The 27,225-nt window shown below is 51.2% G+C and overlaps 2 protein-coding genes and 2 non-coding genes across 8 annotated transcripts in view; all 4 read right to left on the bottom strand.

The window, feature by feature from the left end:
- The window catches only part of PLXDC1 (plexin domain containing 1), a 59,355-nt gene extending 45,962 nt beyond the window's left edge, over positions 1–13,393 (bottom strand). Inside the window, exons 1-2 of the mRNA XM_072938817.1 lie at positions 13,139–13,393; positions 5,500–5,678 (exon numbers count right to left, since the gene is read on the bottom strand). Coding sequence (XP_072794918.1) covers positions 5,500–5,678; positions 13,139–13,214 — 255 coding nt within the window. The 5' untranslated portion in view covers positions 13,215–13,393. The remainder of the gene's footprint in view (positions 1–5,499; positions 5,679–13,138) is intronic.
- A 2,129-nt stretch (positions 13,394–15,522) lies between these two features.
- Positions 15,523–15,594, bottom strand: TRNAC-GCA (transfer RNA cysteine (anticodon GCA)). The gene has a single exon. It is a non-coding gene; the product is annotated as a tRNA-Cys (tRNA).
- A 613-nt stretch (positions 15,595–16,207) lies between these two features.
- TRNAC-GCA (transfer RNA cysteine (anticodon GCA)) lies at positions 16,208–16,279 on the bottom strand. The gene has a single exon. It is a non-coding gene; the product is annotated as a tRNA-Cys (tRNA).
- A 621-nt stretch (positions 16,280–16,900) lies between these two features.
- ARL5C (ARF like GTPase 5C) lies at positions 16,901–26,778 on the bottom strand. 5 transcript variants are annotated; one of them, XM_072938814.1, is made up of 7 exons: positions 26,697–26,778; positions 25,909–26,012; positions 22,546–22,606; positions 21,254–21,401; positions 20,486–20,569; positions 19,797–19,948; positions 16,901–17,744 (listed from the first exon to the last, which is right to left on the bottom strand). In XM_072938814.1, the coding sequence occupies exons 2-7, from the start codon at positions 25,964–25,966 to the stop codon at positions 17,696–17,698; spliced, it is 552 nt and encodes a 183-aa protein (XP_072794915.1). In that variant the 5' UTR covers positions 25,967–26,012; positions 26,697–26,778; the 3' UTR covers positions 16,901–17,695. The 5 variants fall into 5 exon arrangements, 4 of the variants coding, with proteins under 4 accessions (XP_072794915.1, XP_072794916.1, XP_006214295.1 ...); XM_072938815.1 differs by lacking the exon at positions 26,697–26,778 and adding an exon at positions 26,620–26,694; XR_012059606.1 differs by lacking the exons at positions 25,909–26,012; positions 26,697–26,778 and adding an exon at positions 23,216–23,306 and having other exon boundaries at positions 19,635–19,948.
- Between the last annotated feature and the right edge of the window lie 447 nt (positions 26,779–27,225).

The raw sequence follows: 27,225 nt of genomic DNA, 5'->3' as shown, positions 1-27,225 counted from the left end.
GCCCACTGCCCAGGTTAGGGTGAGCTCACAGCCAGTGGGTGTTGAGGTCTGGTTGTGCTGAAGGGCTCCTGCTCAGTGCAAGGCCTAATGGGTTCAAGGCTGGGTAGGGAGTGGAACACAGGCGCCTCTGAGAATTCAGGCACAGGACACCCTACCCACCCCACCAGGCCCCAGTGTGTGCAGACACGATCCAGCGTGTGTAAGCACTGATGCTGTTATGTGCGCTGGGTCCTAAGAGAGGACCATTAAGTCCAGAGACTCAGCCCTGGCACAACCTCTTCTCTTCAACAACTCTGTCTTTCAAAGCCTCTGGTGATGGGGAAATTCCAGCTCCCTTTATTTCTTCAGAGAGGGAGCTCCCACCATGCACCAGACATTGGTGACAAAGTGATAAAACGGTCTTGGGTCTCATGATGCCTCGGTTCCAGGGGAAGACAGGCGACAAAAACAAATAAATATATAATTCAGTGCAGGAAGGGATATGAGCTTTGGAGAAAAATAATCTATTCCCTGCCCCAGTCACAGCCCTGCAGCTATTAGAAAGCAGCCACGTCTAGAACCTTCTCTATACCAGGCTAAATATCCTAAACTTCTTCAACCCTTCTGGACTATTCTGGTTTCTAGACAGCCATCCAAAAAGGGGCATAGGCCCCTCAGCTGTGGTCAGGACCAGAAAAACCAGCAGGCTCCCCCCAAGAGCCCCAACCCTGGTCCCCGGGTTTTCTGTGGGTTTCCATGCACACAGCTGGCTTTCCCACCTCCGTCCTTGGCAGCCTCTCCACACTCCTGACTCATCCCAGCCCACAGGCATCGAGGAGCCCCAAGTCTTCCTTATGAACCACTGCTGAGCCACAACCACTGCTGAGCCACGTCTCTCCCACCTACTTTGGGGAGGGGAAGGTAATCAGATTTTTTTATTTACTTACTTTTTTTTTTTAAAGAGGAGATACTGGGGACTGAACCTAGGACCTCATACATGCTAAGCATGCGCTCTACCACTTGGAGCTATACCCTCCCCCCTTCTCCCACCTATTTTAAACCGAAGTGCCAGGATTTATGTTGATCTCTGTAGTTTCACCTGGCAGATGAGGTTGACTATCCTTCAGCCTGCCGAGGAGGCCTTCCTAATCTGACACCTGAACTCTTTTCCAGCTGAGAGAGAAATCTGATCTGGAAGTCTGAAGCTCTCCTGCCAGGGTGGCCTTACTCCATCAATGTGGACTCTTTTTTTTTTTTTTTAATAGAGGCACTGGGGATTGAACCCAGGACCTCCTGCATGCCAGGCACACACTCTACCACTGAGCTATGCCCTCCGCGCCACATGGCCTCTTGTGTGGCTGCAGAGCGGGCGTAGAGCCCCTGGGATGGTAGGAGTAGTGTGGTCAAGCCTAAGAAAGCCTCACTGTCTGGTGATAGATTTGAAAGACCAATTTTTTTGTTTCCTTTTTTTTCCGTTTTTTTAGGTAAATGATTTTAAAACTGGCTTAAAATGTTACAGCTCAGAAGTTCCCATGTGGAGATAACCAGCAGGATCCCATGGAGGAACTTGTAAAGAAACAAATCCCCAGGCCCTACCTCCAGTGTTTCTGAACCAGTCAGTCCAGGGTGGAGCTTGAGAATGTGTGTTGTTTTTTAAGCTCTGAGGTTACTGAATCCACACTGGCTCTCGATGATCCCCACTGCCCTTTCTGAACACCCACGGGCAATTGCTTCCAGAAGTCCACGTCTCTGTGGCTGTCTTCTGCAGGGTCCTCTCTGCAGGAACGGGGCTACGGCCCTCTGACCAGGGTGTCTGGCCCAAAGCAAATATCAGTTCTTTAACTGATGGCTCAACAAAGCTGGGGGCTGGGGAAGGGGTGAGGCTCCAGGTGCTCCCTTACTTGGGGTACCTCTCTTGCTCTGGCCTTCCGCTCCATCATCCCCTAGGGCTCCTTGGTTCTGCAGGGTGGAGAAGCTAGGGCAGAATGGGCATTGAATGGGGCTGCGTTCTCTAAGGTTCCACCTCAGCGCCAGGATCAGTGTATAATATTTGAAGTGGCACCAATAAACTCAGTCATCAAGAGAATGTTTTAATGTCCTAGATTTTTAAATCAAAATGCACGCACAAAAATCCATGGCGAACAAAATTTTAAATAAAGACAGGATCGGTAATGGTGCCAAGCCATGTCAGGGGCCTGAGGTAAAAGAAAAAATAAGTCACAGAAATGATGCAGAAAGAGAGTTCAGAGCCTGTATCACCCTGCTCCCTCCCTGCCAGGCTGCAGGCTGACCCTGGTCCCTCTCCCACCCACATTGCTACAGCTCTTGTCCAGAAGTCCCTCCTGCAGAAGCAGTCACAGCTCTTGCTGGTTTGGGTAACACCCTCCCTGCCGGCTCAGGCTCACCTGTAGAGGTCTGAGCTGCTCCATGCTGCAGCTTTTCTTAAAGTGCTTCCCCTTCCCCACCCTGCCTACTCCTGTCCTTCCCATATATAATGTCCCTGCATTAAACTCAGAAAGGAAGAAAGGGAGAAAGGGAGGAAGGAAGGAAGGAAGGAAGAGAGAGAGAGAGGGAGAGAGAGAAAGAAAGAAAGAAAGAAAGAAAGAAAGAAAGAAAGAAAGAAAGAAAGAAAGAAAGAAAGAAAGAAAGAAAGAAAGAGAGAGAGAGAAAGAGAGAAGAGAGAGAGAAAGAGAGAGAGAAGGAGAGAAAGAAAGAAAGAAAAGAAAGAGAGGAAGGAAGGAAGGAAGAAAGAGAAAGAAAGAAATGATGCAGGAAAAAAATATTAAAAATTCTAAAAATATCCTTAGAGAGAGATATTACATCCATGACACAAGAATAATAGGAGAATTTTTAAGAAAATACATAATCAGGAGACAATAAATAGCTCTTGGAAATGAAAAAATGATAGAAAAAAATTAGTAACGTTAAGAAAATAAGGTTGAGAACATCTCCCAGAAACTGGACCAACAGCAACACGCAAATTAACAAGTAGACGACAGAAAATGCAAAGGGTGGGCAACAGAAGAGAGGGGAACGTTGGGGATCAATCCCTGAGGTGGACATTTAATCAAGGGGTCTTGTAGAAAGAAGAGACTGTGTAGAGAGAAGATGATCAAAACAATAAAACAAGATTTTCCAGAACTGGTGAATATGTCTCTGGGTTGAAACAGTCCATCAAGTGTCCAGCACAGCGAGAAGGAGCCAGAACAGGCACAATGCGGCACCCTCAGCATGCTGGGGTTAAGGGAACACACTGAAAAGCTTCCGGGGGCAGGGGGAAAGCAGGTGTCAACAAAGATCGAGCATAAGCATGACATCAAACCTCTCAATGGTGACGTCAGAAGCCAGAGACTGTGTGAGATGCCTGCAAACTTGTGAAGGAAAACTTTTTAATCTAGAATTCTCCATTCAGCCAAACCATCAATCAAGTGTGAGGATAGCATAAAGGCATTTTCAGTGCAAGTTCTTAAAAGAATTTTTCTTCTTCTGTAACTTTTCTCAGGAAGCTAAACAAGAGGGTGAAGTGGGAAAGAGAAGACACAGGGTCAGAGAACAGAGTGCCCAACAAGGAGAGACAAGGGGGTTCCCAGGCGGAGAAGGAGGTCCCAGGATGGCTGTGGGCAGGTGGGCGAGCATCTGGTCCTGGTTGGAGCAGGATGATGCGAGACAGGTTTCGGGGGGTGGGGGAGGGGGCGGGGGAAAGAACTGACAGGGGTGTGAGTACAGCTCAGTGGTAGAGCACATGCTTAGCAGGCAGGAGGTCCTGGGCTCAATCCTCAGTACCTCCACTTAAAAAACAAAGAAATCTAATTACCCCCTCCAACAAAAATTAATTTAAAATAATAAAATGAACTTTTTTAAAAAACTGACAGGTTTGACCACACCAAAAATTATATTCGAGGCCAATGGATATATAAGAATATAGGGACAAATTAGCAGTCTGGAATTAGCAGATACAAACTACTACATATAAAATAGATAAACAACAAGGTCCTACACTATAGCACAGGGAACTACATTCAAGAGCTTGTAATAATGTATAATGGAAAAGAATATGAAAAAGAATATATATGTATAACTGACTCACTGTGCTGTACACCAGAAACTAACACAACATTATAAATCAACTACACTTCAATTGAAAATAAATAAGAAGAAAAAAACTAAAATAAACAAATAATTTTTTAAAAGAATATATAGCCATGGTAAGTACAGAAAACTAAGCAAGGGGTGGGGGGGCAGGAAAAACAAAAATGATGCAAGAAAGTAAACAATGATGCTATTTTGATTGGATTAGTGGTGAATAATATTTACATGATTGTAAAGATTAAAAAGCAGAGCATATGGATTTAACAATAATATTAAGAATGCTAAATGATGCTTATGGGCGTATATAAAAGGCACATATTCATCTACACAACAGGCAATCAACAGATAATGTCTAAACAGATTTTTTTTAAGAGGCAGCAGTGTAAGCAAATTACTTAGGAATGTGGAGGTACCGCCAGGACAAAGGCCCAATGTGGCGCCTTGGGGCGGGGGGCAGGTCTGGTGGTGGGGGGCTGACTGCTGTGTTTTGTTTTCCGATTTTAGCACTATTTGACCTTTTGACTCTCTGCATGCACTTCTTTGATTTAAAAATTATTTATTAAAACATAAAGTAAAGAAACGCCAAGAAGCACAACCTCTTGTTGCTTCTCTTTTCACAGTTTTTCTGCATCCTGAGAATCCACCCACTTCACACACAGGCGCCTACACACACGGCCACAGGCCCACTCACACAGTCACACACACACACACTCATCCCAGACACTCAGAAGCAGCCCACAATGACAGGCACACAGGCCAATGTAGTTAATATACAATGACCCTCAGACACCTGATTACAGGTGCTCCCACAGACACACAGAGGCCCCCATCAGCCTCCCAGGTGGCTGGCTGGAGGGCGGGGCCGGCACCGCCAGGTCACCACTTCCTCCCACTTCCTCCCTGCGTGGCCACCCCCAGAGCTGCCCCAGGCAGAGGAGGTTTTCTCCCAGAGAATCACCCTAATTGCCTCCCTACTCAGAGTGCCCTGCCCTGAGCAGCTAGAGCTACTGTGCCATCAGCCCTTTGGGGACACATTGTCTATAGATGGTGCAGAAATGAGGTAGGGGAGGGGTGGAGTTGGCAGCTGGGTGTGACTAATAACACCACCTTCATTCAGGTTTTAGTGGAGGCCCTAAGAAGTGCAAGAGTCCTGTGTCAGGAACCCTGTGGACATGCTGTGCATCCTTGAGCAAGTCACTTCACCTCTCTGGGTCCACAAGGAAGTAGGCAGCCTGTGAAGCTCTGAGATGCTGAAATTTTATGACCCAGGCTGGGCCCCACTTTCACCCCTCCCCTGGGATCCCTCTCTTCATGCTGATCTCCAGAGCCAGCCCCCAGTGGATACACTTGTGTCTCTGATAAGTGTACCCAGGGCACCTGGGGAGCCCCCACCGCCACTTTCCTCCCCCTCGACGTTCCTCCAGCACTCACCACCACCCTGGTCCCGTTATCCGGCAGTGTGTCAATGGCCAGGGTGCCCCCACCCAGGTCCTGGCTCAGCTGAGTTCTGTTCGGCTCCAACACCTGCCCAGGGCTCTCTCGGGCTCTCCGATTCCAGCCCTGCGTGGTCCCCTTGGCGGCCCATCCAGAGCCTCGGCCTGCATCCTGACCTGGGAGAAGGGGACAGAAAGCTGAAGCCTGGCAGTCAGAGTGAAGGTCCAGAAGGGGGACCAGCCCTCTTACTCTGCAGAAGCCCTGACCCCAAGCCATCATTGACTTTGGAGACACTGGCTCCCAGGGCAGGAGATACCCAGCATGCACTGAACTCCACTCCACGTGCTTTGTACACACACCTTTAGTCCTCACTCCAGCCCTTCACAGTAGATATGATACTCTCTGTTTTGCAAGCAGGAATCAGCAGCTCATAGAGGTTAAAGAAGATCACACAGTGGGTTAGGGATGGAGATAAGTTTCAAACCCAGGCTGATCTGCCCCCTAAGGGGTGATTCTTCTCAACCTCAGCTGCACACTGGAATCATCTGGGGAGCTTTAAAAATTCCTGATGTCTGGGTTCCAACCCAGAGATTCTGACATAATTGACCTGTGATGTGGCCTGTGCATTAGGATTCTTAAATGATCCCCAGGGGAGCGTTTGAGAAACTCTGGACCTAACAAGGGCAGACAAGGGTGAGAACAACTGCTCTGGGACATTCCAAACCAGCTCCCTACTTCTCTGCTAGAAATGGCACATAATCTCACCTTCCAGGGGACTCTATGGACGAGAAGCCAGAGAGCAGATTTCTTTCAGTTCAGGGCTTCTCAACCTTGGTACTACTGACATTTTGGACTGGGTAATTCTATGTTGTGGGGGGCTGTTCTGTGCATCACAGGATTTTTAAGCAGCATCCTGGCCTCTACCCACTAGATGGCCAGTAGCACCTCCTTCATCAGGTTGTGACAGTTGAAGATCTCTCCACAGTGGGGACCACTGTTTAGTCTTATCACTACCTTCAAACACCTTGGGCAAGTTACTTTTCCCATAAAACAAGGAGTTTAGACACCATCAAGGGTGGCAAGTAGGTTTCATCTCAAAAACCATCTCCAATAGATTAGTGACAGCCAAGAGGGCTCTAATTAAGAATTCTAGTGGGGAGGGAAATAGCTCCATGGAAGAGTGCATGCTTAGCATGCATGAGGTCCTAGGTTCAATCCCCAGTACCTCCATTAAAAAAAAAAAATTCTGAGAAAAGGTTGTCAGATAAATTAACAATGCCTGGGGGAGATCAGTTAGCAATGTCTGTCCCAGCACAGGATGGGAGAGTGTTCCTCACTTAGATGGCCTCTCCAGTTCCCTGTAGGTTGTCAAAGTTTTTTCTAAATGACACAGAAACCATGCTTTTCCATTTCAGAAAGATTTATTCCCCCAAAGATAAGTCTTACACCGTCTCTCCAGTTGCCACACCTGCTATGGACGTGTATGTGGGACACAGATCACCAGATGGGTGGATCTGATAGTCCCTGTGATCTTCATTCATTTCAGGCCTGCTCTGCGTCAGATGCCCTTTTCCACCTCTGCCTGCCCCACCCACTCCCCAGAGCTCCTGGCTGTAGCCCTCTCTCCTAGAGCATCCACTAGCAATCTAAGTATATGTCCATCTCCCTGGTAGACTTGAGATCCCCCAGGACTCTCCCACCTTCTGCAGATGTGTATCCTCGGGCCCTGGCAAACAGTAGGTGCTCAATCACTGCATAATTGAGACCACGATACTGGAGGTAACTTGGGAGCCAGCAAGGATAGAGGCTGAGACAAGCCTTGGCCAGGACCAGGCCTGGGGCTGAGGCCAGGACTCCTTGCTGTGGGGCTCTGGTTTGTCATTAGACATTTTATCCAATTAAGTCATTCTTGGCTGCTGGTGGCTGCTGGACCCTTGCCGGCCCCCCTTTTCACTTCTCTGCCCCTAATCGCAACCAGATGCTCTGGAGAAGATGAGGAGACGGTGGTCTCCCGACCCCTTCCCCAAGATGCCCACTGGCTGAGATGGACCTGAGCCTGGTGCTGGGAAGGCAGCCTGCCCGTGGCCCAGATCCCAAGCCAGGGCTATCTTGCCTATCTCGGGTGAGGCCTATAGCTGCCTCTGGAGACAGAACTGTTTGTGCTGGGCTGGTCTCCCCAGCTCCCAGGGTCCTCCTGCAAGCAGCCCTCAGGCCTGGGCAGAAGCCAGAACAGGAAAGGAGTGTGTGCAGAGCAAGTGGAGGAACTCAGCTGGCCCGGAAAGGGATGCTGGGGATTTACAGGCATCACCGTCCTGCAACGGAGACGGGAGGGTGCCTGGATGGAACAGGTCCCAGCCAGAGATGAGATTAGGGAAGGCACACCTGCCACCCACAAGCTGTGTGACCTTGGACCCATGAGTTTACCTCACTAAGCCTCAGTTTCCTCATCACTAGAATGGGGGTGACAATCATGCCAATGGCACAGGCCACCCTGAGCATCAGGTAAAAAACCTACACAAAAGAGTTTTATAAATAGGGAAGCTCTGGGCCAGGAGCAGAGGCAAAGAGTTTAGGAAAGAGAGAGGGGCAAGGGACAGAGAGGGAGGTCACCAAGGACCCTGCCCTACCCCAGCCTAACCCCGAATCTTGCCCGCCCCACTCACACCACATCTGTCTCCCTGATGCCCCGCCCACTCCCAGTTGGCTGGGACTGGACATCACCCCCGCAGCCTGCAGAAGCAGCCAACACAGCTGGTTGCTCACGTGCATGTGTAGGGACCCATGTGCACACACACAGCTTGTCCTGGAGGCCTGGGCCCTCCTCCTGTGGGCTCACACACGTTACACACACGTTACCTATCCAACCTGAGGCCACCCCCTGCTCGACCTCTGCCTTGCATTAGAGAGTTCCCTCTTCCCATGCCTCTGCATGTGGGTGCACCTGCCTGTGAGTGATGGCAAGCAGCTTCCAGAATACATGCAATTCATATATTCATCCACTCAACCGCCCGTGGCCCCAAGTAGCATGCAGTCTGGTGGGACGTCAGGATAGTCAGAATAATAATAAAAATAATAGCTAACTTTTAGAGAATGCTGACTCTGTGCTGGCAGTATTCCAAGTGCCCTAAAGTCATTAACTCACTTAATTCCCACAATCACCCCATGAAAGAGGTGCTAGTTTTTAGACGTGTTATAAACAGGGCAGCTGAGGCACAAGGACATTAAGGAATCTCCCCCAGGTCATACAACGAGCCCATGACAGAATGTGCACTCAGGCAGGCTGGCTTCAGGCTCTGCTCAGACCACAGAAAGTACAAGCAGAGGAGACGGGCAAAGGCAGGCTGTTCCCTGAGGTGCAGCGGCAGCCCCAGGGCCGGATGTTTGAAGCTGCCCTGGCAGACTGTACCCCGCCCCGGGATGCGAGGGGATGGCCCAGTGGTAGTGCCCCAACCCTCTTCACGTGCCACTGTCTGATCCAGGGCAAAAAGCAACGGGCTGACTTAGGAGGCCTGGTCATGCCACCTCCGTGCCTGGGCCAAGCCACCTTCATCCTACCCATCACCTGAGTTTGCCAGTCCAGCCCCGTGGCCATGGCTCAGTCCCGGCCACCACTGCCTCTTTCCTGATGGCTACTTCAGCTTCCACCCTTAATGCCCTTGGGCTAGTCTCCCACATGCCTGCCAGAGCATTTTGTCCAGAGGACAAACTTCATTTTATCTCCCTCATGCTTCCCTCTCACCATGACTCCTGGGCTAAAAGCCCAGCTCCTCCATTCAGCACCTGAGGCCTTTTGTGACCAGATCCCTGCTGGCTTCTCCAGCCTCCTGTCTCCCTAAAGCTGTCTCCAGGACCATAAATAAATCGCTCTCCTGATGAACTCCTGTGCATCCTTCAAGTCACATGAGATGTCACTTCTTCCCAGAGTTTCCTCTGACATTCTCCCCTGCCCCCTAAATGCTACCTGCGCAGTCTCAGCCCTGATGCCAACACAGCAATGCACCCTGTGCAACCACAGGCTCAGATGCCTGATGCAGAGCAAATGCTCATCAAGCAGATGGAAGGACAGAAGGCAGGCACCTTTAAATGTCTTGAGTATCTGAGACCCACAGGCCTGAGAAGATCCTTCCCTTGGGGCACAGCCTCACCAGAAACCCTCACTGAAGTGTCACACAATAAAAGCGCAGATTTGAAATCAGACAAGCTCGATAATGAACCCTGAATTGACTGCTTACTGACTACAACGTTAGATAAATTGCATAGTCTCGCTAAGCCTCAGTTTCCCCATCTGTAAAATGGGAATAATAAAACCTACACTTGGCAAGTCAGTTTGAGCATTTAACAAAATAATGTGCACAAACACACCCAGCAAAGCATACCTGCCTTCCAGGGGTTTCACAAGAGGACTGACTTTCTGAGCGGCCCGGGGAGGGCTCCAGACTCTAAGCTGAAATCCTGCTTCTCAGTTACAAAGCCCCCCAGCTGTACCCTCTCCCCTCCTGCTGGCAGGCAGGAGCCCACTGAGGACCCTGATCTGGGGAGAGGGAGGGAGGCATGAGGAAGGGACAGGGAGGGATGGCCGGTAGCTCAAAAGAAAAGTGGAGCCGAAAGGAGAAAAGAAGAATTTGAGTTTCTTTCAAAGGGACAGTCTGGGGTCTGTGATCCCCTCTGATTCATTCACTCATTTAATGCACGTTTATTGAGACCCTGCTGTGTGCCAGGCACAGTGCTGGGCAGCAGCAGTGAACAGGCAGACACAACCCCTGTGCCTATGAAGAGTCTAGTTGGGAAAGACACACACTAAACAAATGACGTGGCAGATCAGACCAGTGAGACAGGCTATGAAGGAAACACACGGAGGAAAGGGGTGGGGTGGTTGCTACACTGGACAGAACCATCAGGGTGAGCCTCTCTGAGAGGTGGGCCTTGAGCTGACTAAGACCTGGATGAAGAGAACTTATTTCCCCGAAGATCCGAGGTGGCAGAGCCCGTGTGTTGGGGGACCAACCTTGGCAGAGTGAGAACAGGAGTCGGGGTGGGGATGGGCTGTCCGACGGCCACCGTGAGAAGTTTGGATTTTAGTCTTGGTTTGTTTGGAGCTCCCTGGTGGGCAAAGAGGAGGCTGGAAGCAGAGTCATGGATACCAGGGGCCCTAGAGGCAATCTGGTCCAAAGCCCATTTTATAGATGGGGAAACCAAGGCTCAGAGAAAGGAGGAAGTATTCAGGGTCACCAGGGGTTGTTGCTGGGCCTGGTCTCCTGACTTTCAGGCCAGGACATCATCTGGAGCTGCCTTTTCCTTCTCTGTCTGCTTTAGTCACTTCTGGACCAGACCCTCAGTACCCCTGGCCCCACTGCCCCTGTGCACTCCAGTATCTTCCTGTCTGTCCATCTGTCTGTCTGTCAGCCTCTGCTGGTCTCGTCCACCACCTGACTATGTCTTTGGGTCACTCATCTTTCTCCTGTCCCTGTTCTAATGATAAATGAAGTTCCAAGTCTCCACTAAACAAGCCAATTCATGGAGAGGGAGGGGAGATCTTAGCTCCTTTCTGAGCCCCTCTCCGCCACCCACCACAGCCCAGAGGACTCGGAGCCCTGGGGCTGGATGGTGGCATCCTTCTGGTCCAGCTCCCATCTGCCCTTTCACTGGTCACCAGGGCTCCAGCACCAATGGGAGCCAGGCTATTCCTCTTTGGCAACCCTCCCCAGAATGTCCCACCCCCACATCGCTTCTCCCCAGAAGATACCCCCACACAGGGTCCCCCTCAAATCCAGCCTGGCCTGGAGAAAAAAGCCGTGAACTGAAAGTCAACAGCTTCCCCCTCTGGCTTCCTGAAGCTTCTTTAGGTCTAACCAACCTCTCCTGCTTCAGAGAAAGTCCATTTCTCCTAGCTGACTCCCAGTCAAAAGCGAGAAGACAGGATGTCCTCTACTTAGAGATGTGATTCAAGTCTCTACCGGCCTCCTCTTTTTGGCTTCCCCAGGAATCTACTATTCCAACCCAACTCTGAAGAGGCAGTCCTCAGCCAGGCCTGGGTCTGGCCACCATCACCCAGCACATCCTTGCTCCTCCCAATGCCCCCTTTCCCAACCCTCTCCATGGTTCTCCCAACTCAGTCAGGTTCAGAGCCCTCCCTCAGCAACCCAGGTACATTCTGAGGTCAGAAGGTCCCACAGGCTAGGACTGCAAAGGACCTCCAAAGTTAACCTGTCCAACCTATTCCTTTTTATACTAATATTTTTTAAATTTTCAATTACTCCATACACATAGTAACAAATCTGAAAAGGAAAGATAATCTTAAAAAACAAAAAAGATCTCTCATAATCCCACCACCAAGAGTCAAAGATTTTGCCCACAGCCTAACTTTATAAGTGAGGAAATAGACCCAGAGAAGGAAAGTAACTTGTTCAAGGTCACACAGCAAGTGAGATGCTGGGCCTAGAGGCCAAGTCTCTGGCCACTCTCTGTGTGGTCTCTCTGGTGTGCATCTTGTCACATCAGCTTCCACTGCCCTCTGACCACAACCTCCTCCTCAACAGGGACCCAGACCTGTCTCAGCTACATTCAGGGACCATTAAAGTGAAGAACGCTGTCAAAGATGCTTTGCCTGATGCCAGCACACCCCTGAGACACAGCAGCCCGACCACAGCACCCCTCTCACCAGCACCCTCCACCTGCTCCATCCCATCCGAGGGACAGCTATGCCAGTGAGGCCTAGAGCTCTGTCTTCCCAATTCTCTCTGTCAAGAGGCTTGGCTGCAATTATCCACCTCTCCAACCCCTGAAAAGGTCTGGGTACATGAGGAGAAAAGAGGAGAATGTAAAATTACTTGTTGAAAAATGGTTCTTCTTTTATAAAGGAAGGACTCAGGGTAGATCTCAGAAAGGACTTCCAGGTAGGAGAGCCAATTGTAGAGAACTGCTGTAGGAGGAGTGCGCAGGATAGGAAACACCCCTCCCATCCCCATCTAGAGCCAGAGCAACTGAAGGCCAAGGACCACCAGGGCAGAGCTGGAGTCACAGGAGGACCCTGGAGGCTGGGGGTGTCGGAGAGCAGCAAGTTGCTTCTTTCTGGGTCCAGGACTGCTCTCCAAGTACAAAATAGAGAGAGGAAGGTGTTAGGCCCTTACTTTCCTTGGAGGAGAAATGCTAGGTCTTCTCCATGCCCCTGGTTTTCCCACCCAGCCCCCAGCCAGGCTCAGCTTGGGAATAGGGGCAGGAAAGAGAAATAGGAGGCAAAGCTAAGGCAGGAGACACCCCAGTCCCGCATCTCATCAGATTTCAGCCTCACCCGGTGTGACCAGGGGTCCCTCTGACTCTCCCACTGTTCCCTTTGGGGTCAGAGCCCACTGCCTATGGATCCCCCTCTATTGAGGTCCCTCCAGTGTCCTTCCAAGAGGGAAGGAAAGATGGGGCATCAATGTCTGATGCCTCCACCCTCACTCCTACACCCTGAATGTTTAGGAAAGTGGGGTCCCTGTCCACCTGCCACAGTCCACAGGGCTCCTGGCCTCCCGCGTACTTCCCCCCTCTCCGCACTCCGGACATCCCCAGCCTGCGGGTACCAGCCCATGCCCACGCCTGCCTGCCTGCCGCTCCCCGCTCCCGGCCCACCCCGGCCAACTCCAGCCAGTCCTACCTGCTCCGGGCTCGGGGCTCAGCGCCCGGGCAGCCTCCCTGAGCACCAGCACGAGGAGCCAGAGCTCGGCCCGCATGGCGGGGGCCAGGACCCGCCCCCGGCCTGCTGCTGCCCCGGCCCGGGCTCGGGCGGCGCTGTCCCCGGGGCTGGCGGGCGGAGGGGTGGGCGGCGGAGCGGCGGCGGAGCGCGGGGCGGACGAGCGGCGAGAGCGGCGGAGCGCCAGCGGGCGGCGAGCGAGCTGAGCGGCCTCCCGGAGCGGGGACGGGGGAGGGGGCGGGGCGGGGGGGGGCGCGGCGCCTCCGGAGCTCGCCCCGAGTCTTCCCCGAGCCCTCCCCGCCCTGCCCGAGCGCTCCCAGAGAGCTCCTGCGGCCGCTCCCAGGGCGGGGGTAGGGGGGCCCCTGCGGGCGGCGGAGGGGACCACTCGGGGGTACCCTTGGGCTGGGAGAACCCCGGAAGAGCATCAGCTGCCCCTACAGCGCACCTTAACTCCTGCCTCTCTTTCCCTACTGCACTCCCCGGGGGAAAGCAGTGGATAGACGGTGCGAGGGGCCAGACCCCAGGAAGCGATCAGCGCCCCTTCCTCAGACCATGGGCCCCTACCATCCACCCCCGATCCAGCCCCACTAGGCTTCCCGACTTTCTGAGCTGTTCCTCAGAGTTGTGTGGATTTCTGATGCCCACCCCCACCCCAGGAATCTCCCCTTACAGCAGAGGCCTGAATTCCACCCCCTCCCATGGCTCCCCTGCACTTTATCCCATCCCCATCCCCCTTTGCCAACAACGTCTTGCCCTCCCCGCCAGCAGACATGGAGGGTGGAGGGGGCCTGGCTCACCCATACTTTGAAATAACCTGGACCTCTCCCCACCCACAGAAGGTAACCGAGGCCACCCTCCTCTCTGGGGACTTCAGGCTTCCTCAGGGCCCGACCCAGTCAATCTTCAAAGCCAGCACCAGAGCAAGAAAACGTCTCACCCCACCTGCCACCACCTTTTAAAAGGCTCTGGGGATAGAATACTTTTTTTTTTCCCCTACCGGAACAGAATAAAAATACCCGCAATTTAGGCGAGTTAATAGACAGCAGGGAATCAGGTCAGGACACTTTCGTGCCTCTTCCCTCCCCGACCTACTTCGTGCGATGGCGAGGAGCTGGAGTACTGGATGGTGGGAGACTGAGGGGTCAGGGGCACCCTGACTTATACGGGGCTGGGGCGTAGGGGCTAGAAAACTCAGAGACAAGCGCCATTGAAGGAATCCCCCCGCCCCTCCAGAAGACGGTATGCCTGGGGACAGGAGAAAGAACAGTGTGAAGAGGCAGGTTCCCTGGCACTGAGGCCAAAGAGGTGACCTGAGAAGGCCAAAGAGGTGACCTGAGAAGGAAACAAGACCTGAAGATTCTCTAATCGTTCAGAATCCCAGTTCCTCCTTCTTCAGGACCTAGGGTCCCAGAAACGACCTCCTCCAGACCTAAGCGCTCCACTCACTTACCATGGAACAAACAAGGCGTTTCTGTAAGTTCTTCTTGTTGTCTAATTTAAATTCTGATTTTGCCGACTCTGAGGATAAGACTGCTCCTTCCAGCTACGGCTTCTTGCTGCCCTCTAGTGGCCACATGACGAGACCCAACGCTCACGCTTTGCTGTTTTCGCTCACTTTTCCGGACCCACCTCCTTCGCACTGTCCGCGACCTCCCGCTAGAGCCAGGCGGGTTCACCTCTCTTCGCCCCTACCTTCCGAGAGGTCCCAGGACGGAATTCTAGCTCCGGCACCGATTTCTTTGTACATTCACCTGTGCCCCACAATCTGCTTTAAAAGATCTCTTATAAGGACTCAGGCTGAAAAAACAACTTGGAAATAATTAGAAGCAAATGACATGTAAATTTTTAAATATGTAAGCCTCTAGAACATGAATGTGTATCAGAATCATCTGGAGGGCTTATTACAACGGGAATTTCTGGCGGCCACCCCCAAGTTTCTAATTCAGTAGTTTTTTTTTAATTGAATTTAATTACAATGTGTCAATTGCTGGTGTACAGCACAATGTCCGTCTTGCATATACAGACATATATTCGTTTTCATATTTTCTTCCATTAAAGATTATTGTAAGATATTGAGCATAGTTCCCTGTGCTAATTCAGCAGTTCTTAAATGGGGCCGAGAATCCGCATTTCTAACACGTTCGCAGGTGGTGGTGCTGTTTCCAGTACCACATTTTGAGAGGCATTGGTCTAGAATTCCCGTATTTTGTACTCGCTCACCGCTCCTCATTTGCCCAAAATAAAGGTGGCGAAGGAAATGTCAACATAAAATTATGGAAGCAAAAAGAAAAAGCTTTTAAAGAAAGATTGCTCGAGACGCGAAATTTCATGCCCTAAAAGGGAAAATGAGGGGGCACCCGGATTTGAACCGGGGACCTCTTGATCTGCAGTCAAATGCTCTACCACTGAGCTATACCCCCTCTGCCGGCAAGCTCGCGCCGGTGACTTCTTAGTGCTATCCGGCGCAGGCGCCCTGATGTGCTTAGGAACAGAAGTAATGTTCAATGTTTACAAGAAATAGAAAGGATATAAATCTCAAGTGATTATTCATCTGGACGCAGGGTTTGTTTCCTGAAGCTCTGTAACTAAGGAATTCTAATGATTAATAAAAATGCAGTTGGAGAATGTGGGAGGGGAAGTCCCTCGAGATTTCTCACTTCAGGGCCCAGGTCCCCTTCCGTCCTGCAAAAGTCCCCGCAGCGCTTCTCTAGGCGCCTATGTCTCCCTCCTACACGCTCACGCGGACTCCTCCATGCCTTGTTTCCCCAGCCCTTAGAAACTCCTTTCCTCCAGACAGCAGTCGGAGTCTCCAGGCAGGCCCACCTGGGGGCGCTCTCGCCTCCGCCCTACCGTTACGAGAATAGGCCGACTGTACAATCCATCAAGAGGCTGGGGGCGTGGTCTGACAGGGCCCGGACCTCCTCTCTCACCCGCTCACAAAAGAGGTCACGCAGTGCCCAAGGATCATTTTCTCCTGAGACCTTCCGTAGGTGGACTGCTTGACTAAGAAAACGCGAAAAGTCTACGGTAGAAAGGGGGCACCCGGATTTGAACCGGGGACCTCTTGATCTGCAGTCAAATGCTCTACCACTGAGCTATACCCCCGCCACGTGCTGACTGTTCGGTTAGAGTAAGTTTCCATGGAATAAGGGACTAACACCTTTCATCTATAATTTCTGTAGGAAGGTAATCTAATGGAAAGAACGTAGAATCCGAGTAGGGGTGTTTAGAATTCCAGAGTTCTTCCTCCAAATCATGCCTTATGGAAATCACAAGTTTAAGAAATCATGGGCTTCTTATATGTGTGTCCAGACTCTCACAGAGATGTCCACTACCTGACTTGGGAGGTTCAGTGACCTCAGGATTATTCCAGGTCTTCTGGGGTAAAAGCACTACTCCCTGTACACAGATGGGCAGCCTGGGTTTCCATCCTGTTTCCAGCTTTACCTAGATGGGACTCCTGGGTTTTTCTCTCTCTTAGGGGCGCCTACTCCTTTACTCCGTGAGTTAGCATCAAACCACTCCTTCCTGTAGGCCCAGGCAGAGTCCAGAGCTCCAAGTCCTGGCAAGTAAGGGCCAAAGAGCCAGTCCCCTAGCCACACAGACCCTTGAGGCAGCCCCCCTCCATTTTTCAAGGTGGATTCCCCCTGCCTGAGAGCTTTGCACGAAAACCGAAAGCCAGTTTGAGGCACAGGCAGAAGGGGCAGGCAGAAATGAGGTGAGCAGTTTTCAATGGCATTTATTACACTTTCATAAAAATCCTAATGCAACGTGAAAAAAATCACTACAAAAAGACAAGATGAGCAAATGCTACAGGAATCTGGGACATTTGGGAGGAATGGGATTCACACTGGGAAGGACACTGGGAGTGAAGGGGTGGCTTAAAACTCAAAAGCTGTGGTCAGAGCCAGCATCTCAGAGGGAATGGGAGGGTGAGGAAGAAGTAGCACTCCCTGCAGTGTGAGGGTCCCCATCTAGGGTGTCTTGTCCTCCTCCCCCTCCCCTTCCAGCTTTTGGCCCTCCCTTCCTTTCTCTGAGTCTATTTCTTCAACTTTTTGGAATCTCCTTTGCCCAAAGTGTATGGGACAAAGATGGCTGAAGGGCCAGAAAGCTGGGGTAGGGGTAAGGGGGTTAGGGGAAGGGTTCTAGGAAATAAACAACAATTCCAGGGATCTCTTCCTCTGTCCTCCACTTTTCCTACAGAGAGATTGAGGACTGAGGGGAGGGAGCTCCACTTCCTAATCCCCCAACACATACAACAGTTTCCCTGGGATCTCCAGGAAGGATACCTGCTTCTGTGGAGTGAAGGGCAGCTTTCCCTGCTGTCCTGTCTGCAGCAATTCAGGGTGTTCAGTCTAGCTCCTCAGTGGGGGTGGGGGGTGGACAGTGGCAATCTCACTGTCCGTAGCTGCCACTGGTCCCACCAGAGAACCACAGAAAAATAATAAATAGTCATAGGTTTTCCACCCATATAGTCCATGCAAAACCCTCAGAGTTTCTGGTTGGCCTCCGTCTGGGAAATCAGTTGGCAGTGGCCCGAGATTGCATCCACTGGAGCCCAGCAGGCAGCCTGCAGGGAGAGAGGAACAGGAAAGGATCAGCATATCCCATGAGGATAATGGCCTTCCCAGCCTCCAGCCCCTGCCCAGAGCTGATGAGGGAGCCACCAAATTTACATCCAAATTTAGGTTCAGTTAACAAATATAAACCGACTGTGAACCTACTATGCATCAGGTACTGTGCTGGTGAAAAAACAGACATGCCCTCCAGGGCTTACAGTCTAGCAAATAGATATTAAACAAATGATCAACAAATAATTCTCTAATTACATGCTGTGATAAAGGTTAGGAAGGGGATGTTCAGAGATTTCTGGATGTCTGGGAGTCAGGGAGGGCTTCTTTGAGGAAGAGGCCAGGAGCCCTACCTTAGCAATGTCTCTAGACAAGGCTCCAGTGCCCCTTCCTACCAACTCCATCCCTGGGTCAGTGCCAGGCTGGCTTCAAAGGCCTGGGAAGATGCTCCACAAGCAAGTGCTCCCATTAGACTGTGAGCAACTCCTGAGCAAGAGCGGGGTCTTGGTCATGCCTGTATGGCACATGGGGGTTACTTTGGAAACACTGATTGAATTGAACTGACTGTGGGTTTGTGGGGGGGGGGTCCCTCCCGATCCAGGACACTGCCAGAAATGTATGGTTCCTTGGGCCAACCTGCCTAAAGTCCTCTCTTCTTCAACTGGGCACCCAGGCCCTCAGCGTGCTGCGATTCCATTTGAGAGGGAAGAGGAAAGGGAATTCTCCAGGCCTGATTCAAGGCCCTTTCTGTGTGCCCGTGACCTAGCTCCTTCACACCTGCAGGTGTTTAATCAGCAGCTACCTTCTCAGCAGCCCCTCCCTGGATGCCATCTAAAATTGCAATATTCCCCCTACATACATCCAACTTCCCTTTCTGACTGATTTTCCCCCTTTACACTTACCACTTTTTAACTTACTATATATTTTTCTTATTTTTTATTGCTTATTGTCTGTTTCACCCACCCCACTGGAAAGCAAGCTCCATGAGGGCAGAGACTTTTGTCTGTTTTGTTCACTGCTGTTTCTCAAGTGCCTAGAACAGTGCCTGGCACAAAATATAGTCATTTCTCTGTCTCCATGGGGGATTGGTTCCAGGATCCCCGTGGGTACCCAAATTCTCAGTTGCTCAAGTCCCTTATATAAAATGGCGTGTATTTGCATATAACTGAGGGACATCCTCCCATATACTTTAAATCTAGATTACTTATAATACCTAATACGATGTAAATGCTATATAAATCATTGCTGGCACGTGGCAAATTCAAATTTGGCTTTTTGGAACTTTCTGGAATTTTTGCTGAAACTGAGGATGTGGAACCCACAGATATGGAGGACCTTGGAGGACTGATAGGGAAGATATGCTCAATGAAAGTGAAATAAATGGTACCATTCATTCTCTGCAGAAATTCTGGGAGGGAACAGGTCTAATCACTCTCCTCTTTTTTAAAATTACACTAATTTTATTTCAGTACAATTAATTTAATTTATTTATTTTAGGGAGAGGCAATTAGATTTATTTATTTATAATGGAGGTACTGGGGATTGAACCCAGGACCTCCAGCATGCTGAGCTATACCCTCCCGACTAATCACCCTCCTCTTTACAGATAAGGAAACTTGAGGTCAGAAAGAGTCAGTAATTTCTGCTTGGAAGGCTTGTGCCCCTGGTCTTCTCTTGGCTGTCTCTTCGTTCGGGTCTCAGCTCAAAAGTCACCTCCTCGTCCTGGCTGTCCCCCACCACCAGAGCTAAATCAAACCAGTCCCTGTGGTCCAGTTTCACTTTCTTCACAGCACTTATCAGAACCTAAAATGTTTGTGTTGAGGTGGGGTGTGTCACCTCTCTCTCAACTAGAACAAGTCCCTTGAGGGCAGGGACCCTGTCTTGCTCACCGCTTCCCCACAGCATCTTAACCGGGGGTGGGTGCCCTGTTCTCTTGACCCAGCAGTCAACACTGAGCCAGATTCTGACAGGAGAGAGACGGGAGAAGGTTCTGATGGTCAGCTGCATTGGTTGGGCCAGGCCCTGGAGATGCAGGTGAGACAGTCACTAACCCTTCCCCGGTGAGGGCACAGCAGCCCTGTATATGCCATGGGTGGTCTTTGATGGCACTAAGAGTGAGGAATTGGGAGATCTCCACGGTGGTCATAGAGTCCTTCATGTCCTGCTTGTTGGCAAAGATCAGGACGGAAGCATCTCGAAGAGCCTGTGGACAGAGGAGACCAGCCCCGGTCAGCCTGCTGGGACCTAGCCTCCCTTCCCCCTGCCCCTTGAGTCCTTCCTGGTTCTCCCGATTTCCCAGCAAGAGAGGCCCATGCCCAGGTGCGGCAGGGATGGAGGCCCTGCCCAACAGTAGCAACCACATCAAATGACACTGACAGGTCATAGAATGCCTCCCAGCCAGCACATAGAATCTTTACAACTGTCCCAGGAGGTAGAAATTTGATGATTATCCCCAATTTATACTTGGGAAAATTGTGAATTAGAGAGGCAAAGTAACTTGTCTGGGGTCCCACAATGAATGAGAGGTGGGGTCAGGACTGAAATCAGCAACTCTGGCTTCTGTAATCAGTTGTGCTGAGGGCATTATTGCCCTTCCACTGGAATAATCTAGCCTTACTCAGCCTGCTGGGATAGAGGCTCCCCAAGACTGGGGCATCAGGAATGATGCTCAGAGAGGCTAAGTGAGAAGACTGAGGTCACACAGCGAATGACTGAGTCCTCTCCCAATTGCAAGGCTTACCTCATGGGCCAGCATCTTATACAGCTCTTCCCGAGTGGTCAGCAGCCGATCCCGGTCTGTGCTGTCAATCACAAGGATGATGAACTGGCCAGCAAAGGGGAATTGTGAGTGGTGGATTTCTCTTCAAAGAATGTGTCTCCTGCCCATTGTGCTCCCTCCCTGGCCTCTGCATCACTCTGATATGAGCCCCACAGAAAACAAACTGTCCAGTCTCAAGACTTCACTGCCCTCATCCCATTTTAATTCCCTTTTCTATCCAGACACAGGGTGTGCACAGCACAAGCTCAGATTGTGTGCCAGAGGCTATGCCAAGTACTGGGCAACCATGACTCCATCCAGGCCTCACCACAACCCTGTGGAACTGGAATGCTTATTATCCCCATTTACAAACTAAGAGACTAAGGGTCAGAGGAGTGACATATCTTGCCCTCGGCCACACAGCCTAGGAGTGGCAGTGTTGGAGTATGAAATCAGCTCTCCCTCCAGGAATGAAACCACCAGATTCTGTTGCTGCCAGAGAGAGAAAGACAAAGGGCCTACCCTAGCCAATGCATCAAACAGAAGGCTGTCAGGAAGTATTCAAAAATGTTAACAGGCATTGAGCTGTATTCAATGCGTATGCACCAGCTATTGTTTTATTATTTAATTTTCATAACAACTCAGAGAGGTCATTATTATGGTCTCCATCTCACAATAGGAGAACCAAGGCTCAGAGAAGTCAAGTGACTAATTATCACACAGCTCCTCCAGCCCAAGCACCCTCCTTACCTCAGTGTTGGAGTAGTACGTGTTCCAGGTGGAACGCAGAGCCTCCTGTCCCCCTATGTCCCACATGAGGAAGTGGGTCTTTTGCAGAACAATCTCTTCCACGTTGCTACCAATGGTGGGACATGTATGGACCACCTCATTCGTCAGGCTGGGAAGGAAGAAGAGGGTATGAGCGCTCAGCCCAGTCCACACTCAGCTCTGGCCCCACCTTAAAGTCAGGCTGAATCTAACTCAGAACAACTCAGCCCCGCTTGACCCAGCCTTTGCTGGGCATGAGGGACTGCAGACAGGAGTGAGACCAAACCTTACCTGGCTTGGACCCCAGAGAGGAGAGATTTATTAGAGCAGTCACCCCAAACTTTAATATGCAGTTGAATCACCTGGGCATCTTGCTAAAATGCAGATTCTGATCCAGTGGGCCCCATTTTGTATTTCTAACAAACTTCCAGATAATGCCATCGCTGCTGCTCTGTGGACCACATTTTGAGTAGCAAGGGATCAGAAAAATTAAACAGACACAATGAGGGCCATCAGAGAGGGGCTTTTTTGAAAGTGACTTACAAAAGCACACGTTTTTATATGTGGGGAATGCCTCTGGAAAATCTGGGAACTAAAACTGGGAGTTAAGGATGAGAGGGAAACTTACTTTTCACTATATATGCCTGTATTGTTTGAATTTCTCTTTCCTTCTAATTAAAAAAATTTACATATATTACTTTTCAGGGGAAAATTTTCCCGAGTAAATACTCTGGAGGCTCCAAAATGGGTGAGATGCCATTCCAGGGAATGAATATCAGGAAATGCTCCGATGGATAATTACCCAGCACATGTGCTAGACTCTGCTAGCCTAGGAGCTACAGAGCCCAGCCAGATCCAAAGACAGTTCTTCCTTTTGGGTCTGGAGAAGGGAGAGAAAATTAAGACCCAAGGATTGGGTGCAAGAGTTAGAAAGGAGAGACCTGCCGCTAGGGGGAGCGAGGAGCAGGGAGACCACCGGGCACGTTCCGACAGCGACAAGCCCGCAACCGGATTTGGCAGGGCCGGGGGTGGGGGGTGGAGGTAGATGGCGGGGAGCAGTGGGATTGCTCATACCGAGCAGGATTCGAATGCCAGACCGATAAGCCACTGAATTGAGGGACCACTATACCAGGAAGGTCACACCAGCACTCCCCCAGTCATTCCTGCTACAGGGGAAACCAGGAACCCAAGGAAGGACTCCGGTGATTGGTCCAAGTGCCTGTCAGTCTGGTTGGAAAGGCCCAGCCCCCTCTCCCCATCCGAGAGTCACTTACAACTGGTAGAGAATAGTGGTCTTTCCTGCATTGTCTAGTCCCACGATGATAACCTTGCGCTCTGGAGGTATCCGGGAGAAGGACAGAGTCAGGACTAAATCCCATGCCCAAGGGACTGTGTGCCCCACCAGGCCTCCCAGGAAGGAGACAAGTGTTCCCAGCAGGCTGGGGGACCTCTACCCACCGTACTACTTCTGCTCCCTGGCCCCCTTCCCCCGCAGAAAAGCCAACAGGACAGGTTTCTTTCCCGTCGGGCCCTGGACACCTGCGCCATTCTCGGACAGTGGAAATGAGAGCTGAGCCCCACTTTCCTCGCTCCACATTTCCAGAAAAGCGATTGTGCGAAAGGTCGAGGGGCTCAGAACTTGCCAAGAGAAGGGGTCTGGGGAGAGCCGAGCGTGAAGTCACAATAGCAGGAAACAGGAGGCGGCTTTTAGCCAAAGGAAGAAGGCTGTCCCAGCCCCGCGCCCCAGGGCGCACCGAAGCCTGCGATCCGCGAGGAGTAGGCGGAGAGGGGGCAGGGAAAACTGCGGAGCAGGCGGGGAACCACCATGCAGGACTCTCCGAGCCCAAGGTCTCCCAGCGCATCCGCCCAGGAGTCTCCAGATCGGGGACCCTCAGGTGGGAGCCGGATCAAAATGGTGGCTTTGATGCCCTGTGCGCCCCTTACCCTGTTTCCCGAATATGCCCATCAATTTGGCGATCAGTTGTCCCATAACGCGTCAGGAGTCAGACAGGGTCGGGACTCCACCGCCTTCGGGGGCCGGGTTAAGCCGGGGTGCTTGGAGCCCCGCCCCCCCGGGGAGGGCCGGGCGAGCTTTGCCTAGGAGGTAACGGAAGCCCCACAAGTCCCCAGAGGGGCGTGGGAATCCCCTAGGACGCTGGCCCCTCGAGCGCTGTGGGCATCACCGTGACAACAAGCTACTTGTCCAGAGCACTGGAGGTGCAAGAAAAATGGGGTCCAGATTTTACATCCTTCCCTGTGCCCCGAGAAAACTCCATCGTTCTCTGGATGGATTAGTCTCCATTGCAAATCAAGGAGACCTAGCACAGGGGCCCACAACTGGATGCCAGCTCTCCCTTCTCCAAGTGCCATTTCTGGGGCACTAGACAAGCAAAACCCTAGGCCACCCACTTTCTGTACTAGCTGTGGGAAGCAGGCAGGGCCCACTGATCCTCTCTGAGCTGGGAAGACAATCCAACCCTCAACAGATCTCTAGCTGTTTCACCACTGTGGGTCTTGTAGGCCTACTCAGAGTGAGCTTCCCTGAGGAAGGGCAGGGTGTCCCCTCCTTTTCCAGGCCCTTTGGTGATAGGCAACTTCTAGGAGCAAACGAGCTCTGCTTCTGTGATTCACTGACAAATCAACTGCCTGGGCACAGCTTTCTGATTCCCAGGGAGGGGACATCTGAAGACAAAGATGGAGCAAAAAGAGAGCTCTCTCAGCTAGAGACCTTACAAAGGAGTCCAGGATGCTAAGACCTAGCAGAGGAGAACCTGGGCCAAGAGACAGCCAGGCTGAAGGAGAGAAAGGAAGGGGAAGCCGCTTGTTTTTTGTGAACTTCCTTCTTTGCTTAAACTGGGAAAAACCAGAAGACAAAAAGAGAAGTAGGGAAGGCAACCAACCTCAGGCTGAGGGGGCGGTTAAGAGAGACCAGCCACCACGCAGGAGACTCGGCTCCTTCCATCCCAGTGTCACTGCCCTCCTACAGCCCATCGGTGCTCCCCTCCACCAAGGGAACGACCTTGTATCTCCTCTCCCTGCTTCTGCCACCTTTTTACCCAGGGCAACCTTCTCACAGCCCTATTAACTTTCCTAAAGCACAGCTCAGAGTCTGTTACTCTACAGCTCATAAAACTTCAATGGTTCCCTATTGCCCACTGGATTCAGATCAGTCTCCTCACCTGACATTGAAGAGCTTCCATGAACAGCCCTCACCTGCCTTTGCAGGTTGTCCCACAGGCTCTGCATTCACTGGTCCCTGCCCACACGTGCTCAGCTCTTTCCAACTATGCTTTTGCTTCTGCGTGTTCTCCACCCAAATATCTTTCAACTTCTCAGAAAGGTGGGTTCCTGAGTCCTTGAAAATGTGTCTGCCATAGAAGTCACCTGCTTCCCAAACTCTGGCATGGATCTCCAGCCAAATGGGGCTTCTCTCTATGCTGAGATTGTAAGTGGCATGTCTGCTTTGGCCAATCAACTGTGAGTCCTAGAGGGCCGGGTCATGTCATGTTGACCTGTGTGCTCCCTCTGCTCCCTGCCTGGCCCAGAGCCTGGCACCCTGTGGGTACTACTGGATTGAAGGGCCATATGTTAAATTACAGCCCGAGAAATGGTGTTTGGAGTGTTTAAAAAAAAAAAAAGGAGTATGAGCAGGAGGTGAAGAGGACTGAGGAAGGCTGGGAAGTTTGTGGAGAGAAGAGGGAAGAGTTCACTAAACACAGAATCTTCATCCCACCCAGGATGGTGCCCAGAGTTCGAAGGAAGGAGAATTGACTATCAGAGCCCATCTGCACTGATTCCATTTCAGCCCCAGGCAAAAAAGGGCCGGGGATGTGCCTGGGTGGGGTAGGGTAGGGGTGCAGAAAGGTGTGAGGGAAACAGCCATGTTTTAAACATTTTTACCATCTGTTTCCTGGGCGGGGAGTTGGGGAAGAAACCTCTCAGTGCATCCTGCCCCCACTACCACCAGAAATTGCAGAATTGAAAGTGACATCCTAGCTAGCTGGAGCACATTTGGTAAACAGACAAGAGCTCCTGTGAGGCCCACAGCCTGGATCTTAGTGGGGGGCACTCATTCATTTACTCATCCACTTGATGAATGGGAGCCAGGAATTAGGAAACATGCTAAGTAGATAAAACAGACCCTGTCTGGGTCTTCTGGAGCTTGCTATCTATTTAGGGAGACAAATACACTTACCAAAAATCAAAAAACAAAACAACAACAAAAAAGAACCCCTGAGAGACAGAAGGTGGGAAGGCCTGATTTAGAAGGAAGCCAAGGCACACTTCTCTGAAGATATGATTATTGAAGCTAAGACAAGACTTTTCTTGAGGGTACTTTAATGGAACAGCCCCTCCCTCCCAGGCCCTGGTGGCCTCAACTCAGCTCCCTTTTTTTTAGGATGGTGAAAACCTTCAGCCTCTCCAACCTCACCTCACACTGGGGCAGAACCTACTGCAAAGACAGAAGCAGCTGGTCAGGGAGGGAGAGTAGGGAACTGAACAGGAGGGGTCCCCAGTGCCTCAGTTCCTAGTCCCTGAGGCGGCTGTGGTAGCAGCACCAGCCTCTCTGAGCCTAGTCCCAGCCGACTTCGTGGTTATTGAGATCCTCACATGTTGACAACCACCAACGTGCTTACCGTGTGTTGGTTGAGGGCTTGTGGTTACCGAGAGATGAGAATCTCTCTCTCTCTTCATTTCTCAGTATCTTCAAGTCACCTAGAAATGCCCCTGCCTGCAAGTTCTGGGCAAAAGTAAGTTCAGGCAGAAGGCATATGGAGAGATGACAGAAACATACTCAGACACCGGCTTCCTCCTCCTCCGCATCCCTCTCCTTGCAGAAGCTGGGGCATCCCACGGCAGGAGAATTAGCACAAGACTTGGGGGGTCACGGACACCGCAGAACTTGAAATCCAAAGATCTCAGTTTGAGTCTTTGCTCAATGGCTGCGTAACTGTGGACAAGTTGCTTAACCTCACTGAGCTTTATCTGTAAACTGAAGCTAGTAATCCCTGCCTTTGATTCAAAATATCAGGCTCCACTGCAGATGGAGTTCTCTGCAGAGCCCCAGACCAAGCACTCAGCTGTTTTCTGCTCTTCTCCTCTTGGATGTCTTCCCACAGGGACCTTAAACCCACCTTGTCCAAAGCTAAATATCATTTCTGCTTCTAACCTATTTTTTTCACCTGCTTCCTCTATGTCTGGGAAGACCATCACCCACGGTCATCCCAGGCGCCTCCTTTTCTCTCACTGGCCGCCTCTAATCGTTTTCCGAGAGTTCTCAATCCTAACTGCTAGATGTTTCCATCGCCTCCTTCCCCATTCCACGGCGAACCCTCCTCATTTCTCACCTAGAGGATTGCAACTGTTTCCCCCCTCCAGTCTACGCTCCAAACCACAGCAAGGGCAATCTCGCATCGCTGCTCACCATCCTTCAATTTCTGCACACCAGCTCCAGGACAGAGTCCAAACTCCTTAACATGACTCAAGGCCCACTGTGACCTGCTCCTGCTGGCCCCTCTCTTACCACTACCTTGAGAACATACTTTGCTAGTAAAGTGCCAAGAATGGGTCATGCATGTCACCTGATTCCTTTTGCCTTGAACACTTCCCCTCCTTTGCTCAGGTTAACTCTTAACCAGTCTTCTAGACTCCACTCCTCCAGGAAACCTCTCCCGACCTCCCCAGGTTAAGGCAGTGATCCCCTCTTTCAGGTTCTCCCAGGACCCAGTGCTTCCTGCATCAGAGAGCTTGCTGTGTGGTCCTGAATTGTCTGTGGCTCCCACTTAGACTTGTGCCTTGTACATAGTAGGTCCTCAATAGATGTTTGTTCAATGAATAAACATGGGAAGGAAGGATTGATTCCACCAAAAGGCAGTGAGAAGAGCACTATGATGTGAGGCAGACTGGGCTCCAGTCCCAGCGGTGCCAGCTTTGCCATCACCTCCTTGTGGACT

This window comes from Vicugna pacos, chromosome 16, assembly GCF_048564905.1.
Source record: "Vicugna pacos chromosome 16, VicPac4, whole genome shotgun sequence".
In the NCBI taxonomy this organism is placed as follows: domain Eukaryota; kingdom Metazoa; phylum Chordata; class Mammalia; order Artiodactyla; family Camelidae; genus Vicugna; species Vicugna pacos.
This window is presented reverse-complemented; position numbering and strand designations above follow the sequence as displayed.

What these genes read in the sequence shown, in the direction of transcription:
- ARL5C (XM_072938814.1), bottom strand. Translation starts at nt 25,966, where the DNA reads ATGAAGAGAGAGAGAGATTCTCATCTCTCGGTAACCACAAGCCCTCAA. An exon ending in AAGCCCTCAACCAACACACG is followed by an intron (nt 22,607 to 25,908) that starts GTAAGCACGTTG and finishes GGATACCTCCAG; the next exon opens with AGCGCAAGGTTATCATCGTG. An exon ending in CGTACTACTCCAACACTGAG is followed by an intron (nt 20,570 to 21,253) that starts GTAAGGAGGGTG and finishes TTTGCTGGCCAG; the next exon opens with TTCATCATCCTTGTGATTGA.